A 15,405-nucleotide genomic window follows, 5' to 3' on the forward strand; every position below is an offset into this window, starting at 1 on the left:
AAATACACGCTAATGACGCATAATCGACTGTTATGATTATAACTCGTGTGCCTTTTTTTTCTTGATACCGTTCGCTGTAATTACTAGATTCATGGCAACGGTTTGGTTCATAATATTATCTCAACAAAAAATAATAAATTTTTGTAATGTATTTTTTAATATATAAATCAATAATTATCTAATAACATTTTTGTTTTCGATATATCCAATAATATGCGTTTAAGTATTTTTTTTCTCTATGTCTTTAATAAAATAAATTTTACCGAGGCTGATATTTTGCATTTTTTTTTCTTGTTTTCTTTGAATCAATAAACAAAAAAAAAAGAAAAGTAAGTAAAATTTTTTTAATGTATTTTGATTTAACATTCTTGCGTTTTTCCCTGTTGGTTATTTTGTCTGAAACCGGGGGGTAATGGAATCTGATTTTGAAAATCTGTTGAATTCATCCAATTTTGACCAATTGCTGATGTGGTTGTACCAGTTTGTTGTGTATTAAAACCATTTGTTAAATGAGTTGTAAATTGTCCATTTACATTGTGTTGTTGAAATATTGATGGATTAAAACATCCGTTGGTACTAGCAGCCGCTACCGCAGCAGCAACTGATGGTAATTGTGACATTTGTGACTGTTGTGTAAAATTATTTTGTAATGGTGTCGTTGTGAAATCAAGGCCTCGTAATGTTGACACACTATTATTTACAGTATTTGTTGCGGATAATTGTTGTAAATTTGAACCATACTGTTCTCTAATCGTACCCATATTTACTAATGGAAAATGGCGACTTGATGACACAATTGCTGGATCTAATGTTGTCCAATCATTACATACACCCAATCCTAAAAACATTATCACAAAATATTAAATCACTCATATACTCGATAATTTTCAATTTTTAACCCCCGACGCAAAAAGAGGAATGTTATATGTGTGTCTGTCTATCTGTGACACCGTAGCTCTTAAACGGGTGATTCGAAAGATAAGTTGATTGTGTGTTTTTAACTATTGTTCAAAAAAATCTAAGGTGTCGGGGGCTTTTTAAATTTTGTAAATTTCACTAGGTATATAATTACCTGAATTTTGAGCTAAATTTGGTGCTTGTGAATTTGATACGGGCCAACCATTAGATTGTTGAGAATTTATAGCGTTTTGATGCGATGTGTTATTAGCTGTTTGTCCTAAACTCATAAACGGCAATATTTTGCTACCTAGAATAATACGAAAAAAAATACGATAAAATCCATACTAAAATAATTTTTAGAATTAGTAATATTTTCTGTATAAAATAGGTGTGGTCGAAATTATCACCCCCAAGCACAGGAACAGTGGTTAACTCAAAAATCTATTTGAAGCCATTTGTTTTTTAATTCGGAATAACACACCCTTTTTATTATGAGGAAAAAAATTCTGTTCAAAAATGAAGGTTTGTCATTTACGTCTTTATCGTTCAAACATTTGGACGATATTATTTTTTATACATAAATGGCATAGACACCTTTCATTTTCAATAGAAAATTTCGATTTTCTCTTTATATAAGATCGTTTTATTTAGAAATTAAAAATTCAATAACATGTGTTTGTTTATTTTGTTACGAGTTTATTTTTTTCTAATGTACATTGGAAATAACGCGAATTTCATTGAGAAATGACAATTCTATCTATGTTTGAATTCGTTCATGAATATGTAATAAAAACTTAAAAAAAAAGATTTAAGTAAGTTATTTGCCATCTATTAGATATTTTTAATTTCTTATACATCTCCCACGGTTTTATAGATAAATTATTTTATCTCTTCTCAATGAAAAATATAAGAATACTAGCTGTTACCCGCCCGCTTTGCGTGGCGTAAAATATACCCGCTTTGCTGGGCAACATCCCCACTTGCACCCCTCCCTCCACATTTCCTCGCGTTGGATAACATTTTTGTAATGTACACGTCATGCTCTTTTATTTGATACCCCACTTAGGTATATTTGTAAATATTCGATATTTCCTTCCCACTTTCTCGCTACACCTTTCTACCCTCCGAAGGTTAAAAAAATTTCTAAATGTAATTTAAAACATTCTGACCAAGTTTTGAACTATTAAAAGCCATAATTTAAAAATATGAATTTTTTATTCATGAACACCCCCGCAACCCCCCCTTGTGGGTGGAATTTCGTAAAATCCGTTCTTAGCTGACCTCTACTTGGCAAAAGGAATATTCCTGCCAAATTTCAAATCTCTAGGTCTTATAGTTCCAGAGATGTCGTGATGAGTGACTATCTATCTATATAGATCTATAGAAAGTCTCCTATATATTTATAGATTAAGAATCCTTTCAACAAAAATTGACGGGAGACGAGATACACGAGTTTTACAACAAAATTATACAATTAACAATATGAAGTTATTAATTCCATACAGTTCATTGCAGTTTCATCGTTAAAACAATTAAGTTTTAACAGTTTATGGCCGCTATATTTGTTTACAATAACGTCATACAGTCTATGTTTACAATTTTTGTACCTTTGTGCGTCACAACTATGCGTCAAAATGAACTGATACTCATTTTGAAAAACTCATGAAAAAAATTTAACGTCAAATTGATGGAATTGAATGCAAACTTTCAGAGACTCCAGCATTAGTTTCACACCCTTTGACAAAGAAATTAAGCGTGAATGAAAAATTAACCTTGAAGGTTTTTCTGTCAAAATGAACAACTGACGCTCATTCCGATCGGCAAATCAATCAAATGTGGAAGGTTAAATTATTTAACGTGCAAAGTGCGAAGTTAGCTTCATTTTTATGTAATTTTCCGCTCAATATCAGACAGTTATTTAAAAAAAATTAGTTTATAATTCAATCTAATTAAACATGAAAAGATCGTGAACACTGGCTGCATTAAATCAACTAATTCAATGTAAATTTCAAGTTTTCGACCTCGTTAGAAGACCGAGCCATTATTAAAAACAAAAACTCAAAAATTTTGACATTATTTCAGTTTTGGACGATTTTGTCCCGAAAAGATTGGCTTTTCATCAAAGATTGTGGACTCATTTCTAAAGTAGGTTAAATTAGCAACATTTTGAGGCCAGAACGGGATCTAACATCAGTTTTGAGGATGTAAATATTTTAATCAAACTTTACTATATTTGACGAAGGTTTGTACAAGTCTTTTGAGATGTTAGGAGGGTTTTCAAGAATATTCAGACGAGCACCGACAATTATTCGTTTACTTCATCTTCACCTGGCAGGTTCGGGCATGAGTAATTGTGTAACTTGAAATTTGGTTCAATTTTGAAAAGCTGTATCTCCGAAAATATCAGTCCTATAAAAACCGCCCAGTCCATTATTTAATCTAGTTTAAAAAGTCGTTGACGAAAAATCTGTCATTCGGGTCAAAATCTATAAAAACTGAAACAAGGACCAAATTTTTTTTTTATTTTTAAGAATGATCCGGTCTTTTGCCGAGATCGAAAACTTGGATTTAACATTGCCTTTATATTAAAAACAACATATCCAAAAATACAAAGATACCTGATTTGATACAACGTTCAATGTTTAATTTGACTGAATTATAATGAGTTACAACTGAGCATAGAAATAAATACAGAACGTATATCATTTTTAAATGATATTGTACTATCACAGTCACAGGTGTAGAGAACGGCGAGAAAAAGGCTGCCGAAAAGTTGCGATTTTTGTACCTCTCAAACTACTGAACGTTCAGATTACCGAGACTCTACTTTATACTAAGCATCCAAAAACATACTAAACGTCCAAAAACATAGTATCTCTTTCCTTATAGTCGAGTAATAAAAATAACACGGTGTAAATAATTCAACCAAAAAGCATGCCAAGCTCTGACTAAAGCACTACACCTTAAAACATTAGGTTAGATTAGGTTAGAGTGGCTGTCCTCGGGTGGGACACACTTAGACCATAGGGTCCGTTGTGATACCGTAAATGGGTTGGCCCATCCCCGGCCACTACTCCATGAACCATTTGGAGCTGTTTAAGAACAGCAGGAGGGCTTTGACGTCGACTGACTTTAGGTCGGAGAGGTCGTCAAAGAGAGGCTGGCTCAAGTAAGTCCATCTCCTCATGACAAGAGCTGGGCAGTGATAGAGAAGATGAGACATTGCCTCCTCCTCCTCACCACTGTGACAGCTCCTGCACTAGTCGTGATACACTGCCAGGCCTAAGTTAAAACACTAAGCAAAAGAACAAAATATAAATTAAACTTACCATGTGGTCGTGGTAATCCAATACCAAATGAATTCATATGACTAAATCCAGGTGGTGGTAAACGTGCACGATGCTGTTGTTGACTATTTAACATTTGTTCAGATTCCATTAATTCAGCTAACGCTTTCTGTGTTTCATGGAACGGGTCAAAACCTAATTCATCTTCAACATTACGCTGTTGTTGTGTATGTTGTGTATTATTAACACCAACACCAACACCAACCCCAACTCCATTAACATTAACACCATTAACTCCGTTATTTGTTGATACACCGTTATTTGTATTTGCTGATGGATTCACATTATTCAATAACAATTGTTGTGTTTGTCCTGAGAATTGATTAAAACTACCCCCACCTACACCCAATCCGGTTGTTGTTGATGTTGATTGTTGACCCAATAAACGATTTATTGGATTATTAGCACCATTATTTAATAAATTTGTATGCTGTTGTGGTTGATTTGCTATTGTTGAACCAATAATTTGTTGAGCTATATTTTGTTGATTACCTATTAAACTAATATTATGTTGATCACCATTAATTAAATTATGTTGATTTTGAACTAAATTTATTTGATTTTGCAATAAAAAGTTTTGTTGATAACCACCACCTCCACCGTGATTTGTTAAAAAATTTGGTGGATGGTTTAAATGATTTGTTGATTGTTGTACAGTTAACAATGTATGCGGTGTTGAATTCTGTTGTTGATTCTGTTGATTTTTCATATTTAATAATATCTGTTGTTCATTTAATCGCATTAAATTCTGATGTTGTAAATGTTCGTTTATAAAATTATGTTGCCGTTCACTTGGATTAAATATATGATCTTGTGGTGCTTGTTGCTGTTGCTGCGGTGGTGGTGATGTGAAAGAATTTATAAAGTCTGGATGATGTTGATCTTTTAACGAATTTTTATGGAAATCAGCAAAAAATTTATACATATGTTGATCTAAACCATTAATAACTGGTGGAATTTGTGATTTTAAAGCCGCAATACCTAAGTCATTCTGTTGATTCTGTTGTTGTTGTTGGGGTGGGGGTATATTCATTGGATTATAAATTGGATTACGCATGTCAGACGATGATGTAAAAACTGAATTATTTATATGCGATGTTATTAAGTCTGTACTAGGATTTGTCGTATAAAATGAGGAATCAGAATTATTTTGAGTACCTAACGACACTATAACACTACCATTACCACCATATTGACTAACAACAACGTCTTGTACACGATCACCAGCTGTCGATGGTGATGATCCAGGACTATCATCGCCACCGGAATGTTGACTAACTGTTGTGGATATTTGATGTTTTGATGCAAAACCAAAAGCCGCTTCCCAATCTTCGGTTGAATTGATATCCGGTAAACTATCATTTAATATATTGGAATTTTGTTGTTCGTAATTGCTGCCACCCGTTGAATTTTGTTGATCACCATCGGTTATTAATTTTTGGAACGTATTTGGACTAAAGAAACTTGTGTTATCTTCATATAGCGTCATTTTATTTAAATTTTGTGCTAGTGGGCTTGAATTTGTTGAACGATCTGTATCATCACTGGTTGTCGTCTCAATTTCTTGAGTTAATTCTTTTGTTTTGTCTATAATTTGATCAGTGATCTCAATCTGTTTAATATTGTTCTCTTGTACCGTAATTTTATTATTTTTCGATGGAAATATTTCATGGATCTGTTCTTGTTTTATCGATGTTATTAATTTACTACAATTATCTTTGTTATTTTCAGATGATTTTTGACTATTCTTGATATTATTTGTTGTTATATTTTCATTGTTGTTCTGTTTTGTTGTAATAGCTGTTGTTTTATTTGAATTTTTATTCTTTTGTTGTAATTTATCTGTCGTTTTATTTGTAATTTGTTGAACTACTGTTGAATTGTTGCTTGTGTTTGTATGATTCGGTATCTGTTGAATTTGTTGTGGGTTGTCTTTGTTACTATTTGCTATTGTAGTCGTTGTTGTTGATGTATTGTTTGATAATTGATTTACGTTGTTATTATTATTATTAATACTATTCCCATCACTTCCATTTTTACTTATATTTCCTAACTGTGATGACTGTTTCGATTCTGTGCACGAAAATAAATACAATGATATTAATATTAAAAACGCCAGACCGTGTTTTGTTTTCAAAAGTCCTTAATTCTAAGACTCTGGAAATATCGTTTATAGTTAAAAATAGGGAATATTTTTTACTGTCTTTACAGAATTTACACTCGTTATTATTAAGTTTTCTAATAGAAAAGCCGTAGAATAGTATAATTTAATGAAAAACCATATAAAATGTAAGTAATTAATATCAAACAGTATGTCAACAAATTTGACAAGCCCGTACTATGATGTCACGTCCTTATAAAAATTTGAATTTTCGTTTTAGAAATTTTTGAATGCCCTCACTGAATTTGTACTTTTATTAATTATTTTTAAGTAATTAAAAAGATACTAATTACTAAAATAATGGTTTAGTTGAAATGGCCAGTCATTAAAGTTACGGAAGAAAAATATTTGAACCAAATTTAAATTTCATGAATATTCCCTATTTTGGAACTCAAGCAAACACACTCTTGCAACACGAGCCTTGGACAAGGTTAAAAGGAAACGGTTATTCAAGAATTACTCACTATTAATGAATTTTTAAGCCCGAACAGGAACATAAGCATAGGAAAAAGATAGAGGGAAACGCCCATTCTTCTAATTTATCTATTTTTTGTCTTAATTTAAGACGGTTTTACAAGATAAATAACAAAACTAACCTGAATTAGAATTTTTCCTTTCTTTTCCTACGTTAGGAGGAGAACCATTCCGTGATAAACTTGGCCAAGCTTCTTTTTGTATAGGAGCCCCTATTAAAATAAATTTTGATACCAAATAAATAAAAATAAAAAAAACTTTTCTAAGCAAAGGACATTAAAAATAATAATATTTACCATTTTGCCCAGATTGATTAGAACTGTTACTTAATGATTTATTTTGTACTTGCGCTGCAAGTGCCTCATGTAACCTTCTTTCATATTCTTGATGCTTTCCTTGATGCATCTCTTCTTTCGTAAAACTAGCTTCGGAATCCCCTAAATTAAAAATTTTGATATTAGAAATAAAAGTAACTTAAGTCGATTGTTTCCATCTGCATATCACCGTTAAAAGCTATCACACTTAAATCACAACACTTTCACTTTTAGTGTGAAGGAATTAAATATATAAAGAGTTCACTCTTTAGAGAAAACCCAATTAATAATAAAAATCATTTAAAAAAGCTAACCTAAATCATGAAGGTACATACAATCCGGCTTTGGACACGGCTGATTTTTCATAAAATGTGAACAATATTTGGTCGTACCCAACGACGACTTAATAAGCCGTCCATCTAGTGTTATATTATTTACACTCTGGATAGCTCTTAAGGCATCTTCACTCCTATAATAAGTGACATAAGCACTTGCAGATGGTCCCTAAAAACACCACAACACATATAAATTTCATAAATTGACACCATCAAATTTTTCGTAATTTCTACCTGAGAACCAGCGTAGCTCGTCGACTGATTTATAACAACTTTATGAATTTTTCCAAATTTTCCAAAATATTCATGACGTCGCAGTACTTCAGCATCTGCTAAACGTACTGGAAGTCCAACCACAAACACGAGATTCTTTTGCACAACTCGAACGGTTGCTAAATGCTTTCGCGATTCACTTAGACGCGCTTTTCGTTGCTGATCCCGTGCCCTCTTCTCAGCTTTCAACTGAGCAACTTGTTCCTTTGACAACGGTGTAAAATCTGCAGGATTTTCAGAATACGCTTTACGACAAGCTGGACATAGCCCATTCTCGTCTGTACGAATCCTATGCCAACAAAATCGACATATCTGGAAAGAAAAAACAATTAAGTATTTCTCATTGGTCTCAGGTAATCAGGCTCATTTGAAAACGCAGCACTTTCGAAAAAAGTCGTAGAAAGTTTAGCAAACTCGCCAAATGGAAGCCACTAACGAAGTTTTAATTAATCATTTGATAAAAAGGGCGCTGTCCCGTGGACTTTAATCCGATAACTTTCATTCGCGTTTACTTGGAAATATAGCGATATGCGTCGTTTATATCTATAGTCGCGATTTCACCTGACCTTGAAAAGTTAAATTGAATTTCTTTAAGGATTGAGAATGTGATCTATTTCGATCGATTTTATTTCATTGTCGCATCGATATAAACGGCAATCATACCTTCTTTGTGATTAAAACAATATTCAATATTGTTACCTCGTAATTTTTCGGAGTAAACGAAATTGTGATTGTTGTTTGAAGGAATCCTAACAACGGACAACTGTTTTGACTAACGTGGCTTCGTGGTTAGAGTTTCGGCGCCTTTTTCAGGCTACATACTTTTTCAGGCTATAATTTATTTTTGTAAAAAATCTCAGAGATTTGGATTTTTGATAAATGTTAACTATTGCCACGAATATGTAACTCAAGGGTGCTTTCTTTCCGGTTAAAAATATTGAAGTTCTTTACATTTTTATATTATTTATTGCATACCAATTAAGGCAAAATTTGAAAACGTGAATAAGAATTTTTATCAAATAGCTAAAAATATATTTTGAATTTTGCAATGTTTCATTTTCAAGGTTTCTAGTTCACGTGTTTATTTATTTTTAGATGTCATATCCAATACTTTGTATACAAATTTTAAACCTATCATCGGGGCATAATTATTTTTTCGGATTTGCAAGACTAATTTCACATTATGCAACATTTCAGCAATTTACCTATCATCAAAGTATCGAAAGCGAAAATTTGTATCAATTTATCCTTACATACATGACCCAATTTTAGCCTTTAGTCGTTTTAATTATCCTTCAAATGATAAGGCTATTTCGTGGTACAATTTTAATAAACTGTGTCTATTAATTTTATACGCTAAGTGTCTCAATTTTCTCCTGTTGACTATACTTCGTTTAAACTCTTTTTAAATCTCTCCATAAACAAGGCTTCTCCTCGGCAAATAAATTTATAGCAAGCTTATTTTCCCCTCAACTTTCCTATCATGAAAACCTGTTTGCCAAGACCAAGGTGGATACATAACTAATGCTAACAAGTAGAAGGTACTGAATGTTTTTCCTTATACATTCTTCGCATTAGCTTTGCTGGCATAGATTCTTATCGAATCACTTGCTCCAGACTCTTGAGTACCATTGGTTTTTTTCTAAAATATTTACGTTTGAAGAAATTTACTAGGTCTTATTATTTAAAATATTGCTTGCCACGTACTCGCCCCGATAATCTTTTTTAAACCTCCGACGAAAAAATAGGGACAATATAAGTTTAACGAGTGTATCTGTGTGGTATCGTAACGTAACAAATGAACCGATTTTGTTTTTGTTTTTGTTTAAAAGGCCAATGGTTCGAGTGTTCTTACCTACATTTCAATATTAAATCTGTTCAGTTTGAAGATATTTGAAACGAAAAACGTGTGGTCACCCATGGGCGTCTCAAACTACAGCAAAATTTGATGCAAACTATGCAAATTGGATGATTTGTGACTGTGTAGGCAAGATTAAACTGTAAATTTGATCCGATGGGTTCTAAAAAACCATTAGGGAACCCAATTTATTAACAAACACTTTTTGTGTATTACTGAGCCCAATTTACTGCGTTCACGGCCGTATCTTTACATTGTGGAGTTAAGAAAACTGCTTGGGTATCTCATGTAAATTTCTCTCGATAGTCAAACATCAACAGCGATTTAAAAGTACGATATAATAGTTTAAGTCTGTTCGGTTATTCAAGGTGTTTGCAGCTTAGTCGCAAATGTGAAATAGTCTTCGAAAAGCTTACAATTATGAAAATGAAACAATGAAAACTTACTTGATAACCACAAGTACATGGATAAAAATTCAAATCGTCCACTTCCAAAGGTTCCATACATAGCGGGCATTCCACCTGAAAAATTGAAAAAAATTAAACGATTGTTTAAATAAAAATTCTCCTTACTGATCGTTCCTAATAACTTTTCAACATATTCACGATCGCGATACAAAAAATGTTTGCCAATGCGAATATTCGAAAATACTAAAATCTATTTGGCTTAAATGAGAAAACCCAAAAATATATATATCTAAGCAAAATATCTGAAAGTTTCACTTTATTTTAGTTTTTTTCTACAAGTGCTATTTTTAATTATTTAATGTACATTTATTTTCAAAAAATTAATGTATTTTACCAAAAAAACTAGTTAAAGCTCTAAAAACTAATTTTAATATCCAAAAACCTGTACTTAACAAGCTTAAACCATAAATTTCAAAAAACATATTGAAAAATTATTTCATTTGATCGAAAATTTCACGAGAGTAATTTTTTGGAATCAGAAAAGTTCAAATTTCCACTTCTATATACTTTTAGGTTAATTTCACATATAAAATTCACAATTTTTCATGGGCTTCGATTCATTCTCCACGAGGTGTATTTCTTCTTCACAATAAAAGAATCATTGAGCTCAGTCTACTGTTGGTTTTTCAACGAGCTTCATCTAATACGGAAAAATACACACACAACATGTTTTTTAACAAAGATTATTCACAAAATCGTTGACTATTTCTAGCGAAACTCAACCATTATGCTAAATAAAATACACAAAAAAACAGACAGGTGTTTTTTATCAAAACTATACAAAAAAAACGATTTTTTTGGATATACACCTTGCTCTAACCCTCATTTTCAATCGAATTCTATGTTTTTTTAATATTTAAAAATAACACTTGTTAAGAATTAGCCGAATTTGTCTTTGTGTCGAAAATTTATCAAATACTGCCTTTTTAACAAAACAAACTACTACTCAAATTCAAAAACAAAAATAACACTTGTGGATTATCAATCATAATTTGTGTACGTAATAGGGAATATTAATGTATTTTTTTAATATTATTAATTCATTGTTTACACCGTTATAACAAAGTAAAAAAATATAAATACTGCTTAAAATGCTGTATTTAAGTGTAAAAAAAATATTTAAAATACATTATAATTTTGAGATATTTAAACACAGTTTTTTGACGCTCTCTGTTGATGACGTATAAGTACGTGATCTGTCAATTGGTGACAGTTCAATGTATAATTTATACTTTAAAAAAATGAATTTACAACACAGAATTTACACTCGTTATTATTAAGTTTTCTAATAGAAAAGCCGTAGAATAATATAATTCAATGAAATATCATATAAAATGTAAGTAATTAATATCATACAGTATGTCAACAAATTTTGACAAGCCCGTACTTTGATGTCACGTCCGTATAAAAATTTGAATTTCCGTTTTAGAAATTTTTAAATGCCCTCACTGAATTTGTACTTTTATTAATTAAATTTAAATAATTAAAAAAATATTAATTACTAAAATAATGGGTTAGTTGAAATGTCCAGTCATTAAAGTTAAGGAAGAAAAATATTTGAACCAAATTTAAATTTCATGAAAATTTTACTACCCGAAAATATAGCTTAGAAAATGATGTTTACCTGCTCTTCACCACTTTGATTCAGCACTGACATTGTACACGAACTTGTATACAAAGGAGGAAACAAATACAATTAATTAAATAATATTTTTGACAATACTTGTATTTGTCAAAAACAAACAGTTTTTTTACAAACTTGGTTGACACTGTAGTATCACCTGGAAATATTTCAAAATCAATTGATTATTATGATTGTACGAAACTTATAAAATGAGAACCATATTGAATTATTTGAAAATTTAATAAAAATGTCAAAAATATTGTCAATTTTCTAATATTAAATGCATACGTGGACAGTTTAGATTTTCAAATATTTCATCAACAAATCGAAAATTTTCTTTCAAAAAGTAGATAATGACCCAAAAAAATTATTATTATTATTTGACAGGTAGTAAAAAAAATTTGCATAAAATGTTACTGTCACCGCTGGAGTATCATATTTGAGAAATATTAATTAAGTTTGTCACTTGCAAAATTTTTATAAATTATTTAAGAATGTTATTTTAAAAAAAAATTAAGGCACTATAGCATTTTTTCAGACAAGACGATGTAAACAAAAATGGGCTCATAATGAATTTCCAAATAAATAAATTATAGATCGTAAAAATTTATGCAATATACAAATAATTTGTGAATCCAAGAACACTCTTACACTCTTCAGAAAAAAAATTTTTTTTTTATTCATTATTCATTTAAAAAAATACTTTCAAAATTTTTACGTATATAAAATGAAATTTCAATATTTACGTTCTAGATGAGTTTAAATACAATCACATAAAATTTATTAAAAACTTTTTTTTATTAATTCTTCATAAATTTATTTTGTGATCAATTATTTTTTACTTACTTCACTTATGTGTCGGATAGACTTTACCTAAATATGGCTGACATCCAGATTAGTACGCATACAGACTGCGCATTCTATGATCTTTTCTTAATAAATTTTCTTGTTCATTCTATTTCATTGATTTTCATATATGTTTGACTCTTTTTTATATTAATATTTTTAAATACCTCTAAATAAAAATAGACTAAGTGTGTAGTTAACCACACTACATGCAATTCCTATACACATACATTTGTTTTTAAAAATATATTGATTTTTTTCATAAATTGAAATTTAGTAGCCACGTTGTACCATAATTTATCAACAGAATTTGAAATGTATATTTAAAATTAAATCATTATTTTTTAAGGTAAAAGTTAAGTTTAAAAATCAATAAAAGTACAAAATCAACATAGGTAACTTTTAACTAAAATGGTGATCAGGTTAAGTAACTCTCTTTGGATGGCGATTGGTGAATAAAGTGGAATATGGAATTTTCCAATGGAGAGTGGAGACAAATTCTACAAAGAGTTAATAAACTCCTGAAATCACGACGCGGTATAAATTTAAACCTTCAAAAATGCTTCTTTTGTTTAAGATTTAATTGTTGTACTTTTCTAAATTTTGAAAGCTTACCTTTCCATAAGACGAAAAATTATCCAGGGGTATCGAATATACATTTTGGTTTATCTCATTCAACCTATTTCAAGCTAATTTAAATATTTTAACGATTATTCAGTTGTAGGTTAGGTTAGGTTATATTGGCTGTCCACGAAGGACACACTTAGGCAATAGAGCCCATTGTGATACCATATATGTATGTATTTTACCACATTTTGATAATTTCATTTATCAGCTCCTCAATTTCAGAGGCTGAGTGCACCTTCTTCCTGCATATACCATGCACTCCACCGGCCCACCACAACTAGTAATTAAATTAATTTTGTTGCGACGGCGGGATTCGAACACGCTACCCTATGCATACCGCGGACGGAATACTGCAGCATTACTAACTATTTTTAATTAAATACTAACTTCCTCCTATCTGAAAAATCCTGAACTATTATGTAAAACTGCTATAGAAATATCGAATAACGAAATTTTCTAAAATCTACCCATGAAAATACTGAAACTTGCAATTAATGCCTTAATTTTGGAGCACGTAAGAAAGCGCATATTTATTTAGTTTATGGAAGTACAACATCATTTATTCACGAAGCAGAACGGCTGATAAGGTGATAGGCAATCAGTTTTGCTCGTCAGGTGTCAGACAAATTATTGCGTATTTATGAACTGAATTTTGTGTGCATTTGATGAACGCAACCAAAATATGTAACTAGTTTTCGAAACTAAAGTTGCAAATAAACATAGTATTGAAACTCTCGAGAGCAATATCTGACACATTTAAGCTGAAATACGCTGAAAATTTAAAATGGATTAGTCTCGTGACTGAATCACGAGATGGGTTTAGTATGGGAGGTATAATTAAATTCTACGGACCCAAATTGAACAAAGTGACAGAATCAGACCTAACTGCTGTTTTTAAAGAAGGATAGTAATTTTTTTTCTATGAATATAAATAATAAATAAAATTAACAATATGTCTAATTTCGTTTTGAAAAAGAAACTTACCAATAATAAAAATTAGGAATAATTGAAACAAAAATTACAAGTTTGATGACTTTATTATTTACTTGTGTGTTCTGTATTAAAATTTGTTCTGATTTGATACAAAGGAAATACCTCAATTAAAAATGTTACCGTTGCAATTTAATTATTATTTTATATGACATGACTCATATTTTTATAGAAGTTTTTCTAATTCGTTTTCCCAATAAATTCTTCCATATTAAATTGATTAATGTTTTGTTTTGAATCATTTGTGTGGCTAATATCATATTTTTTTTGTATTGATAAAAAAATTTTAAAAATAGATTAATTACTAAAAAAAAAAGGTAGGTTTTGTGAAATATTTACGTTGCGATTCTCTTAGGTCACGACGATCATACACGATGAATTTTTACCATGAGTAATATTGTGAAACGGAAGTGGAATACAAATGAATGAAGAAATTCTGTGTTTAATTGTTTTTTGAAAACAATATTCAGTACAATTTAATATTTATTTTTTGTTCTTAAAAAAAAACCTGTTTTAAAACGTAAAATTTTTTTTTATATTTCGGTAATAAAACGATCATTTTATTAATGCATAATTTTTTTTTTGAAATAGAGGGAATTCGAAAAGTTTTATTTTACTCGGAACACGATGTTATTGGTAAATTGATAACGAATAAATTTTCCCACATAATAACATTGTTTATCAGATTACTTATCTTTAATGACTTTAAAAAAAATGACGAAAATATTTTTACCTCTATATACAGACAATATAAAGGTATTTTCCCCATTTTTTGAAAAACCACTAAAATAATTTCGTACATTTTTTGGAAAAATTATAGTAATTATATAGACGTACAAAGTGACGTCGAGTTCGTAAATGAGCAGCTTAGGCATTGACTTTATAGGATACATAGACTAAGCATCGCCTATTTTTCCGCACAGTGAAAAGCGTGCCAACATCTGAGGTAATTGCTTAGGTCAGTTAGGGACATTTATCAAAAAAACATATACTGAATGAATTTTCATATCACAAAATGTTTTACATAAAACATCGTGATTTCACTGAACTTTTTCGCTTTTTTACTTGAAAAAATACTTATCACGTATCATTTTACATTTTATTTTGCGAATCTACAATGGATTTGACTTAAGCAATTACCTCAGATGTTGGCACGCTTAAAATGGTTTAACATTCAGTCTATGTAATT

General features: G+C 30.4%; 1 protein-coding gene across 1 annotated transcript; it reads right to left on the minus strand.

Annotated features, from left to right (window-relative positions):
• Nucleotides 1-268: 268 nt before the first annotated feature.
• Nucleotides 269-12,637, minus strand: LOC123290863 (putative uncharacterized protein DDB_G0286901). The gene is made up of 10 exons (XM_044871211.1): nucleotides 12,600-12,637; nucleotides 11,754-11,910; nucleotides 10,109-10,183; nucleotides 7,766-8,116; nucleotides 7,511-7,700; nucleotides 7,179-7,319; nucleotides 7,005-7,094; nucleotides 4,230-6,320; nucleotides 1,073-1,207; nucleotides 269-838 (listed from the first exon to the last, which is right to left on the minus strand). Exons 2-10 carry the CDS (start codon nucleotides 11,784-11,786, stop codon nucleotides 360-362), a joined length of 3,585 nt encoding a protein of 1,194 aa, XP_044727146.1. The 5' UTR covers nucleotides 11,787-11,910; nucleotides 12,600-12,637; the 3' UTR covers nucleotides 269-359.
• Between the last annotated feature and the right edge of the window lie 2,768 nt (nucleotides 12,638-15,405).

This window comes from Chrysoperla carnea, chromosome 1 (assembly GCF_905475395.1).
Source record: "Chrysoperla carnea chromosome 1, inChrCarn1.1, whole genome shotgun sequence".
Taxonomy (NCBI): domain Eukaryota; kingdom Metazoa; phylum Arthropoda; class Insecta; order Neuroptera; family Chrysopidae; genus Chrysoperla; species Chrysoperla carnea.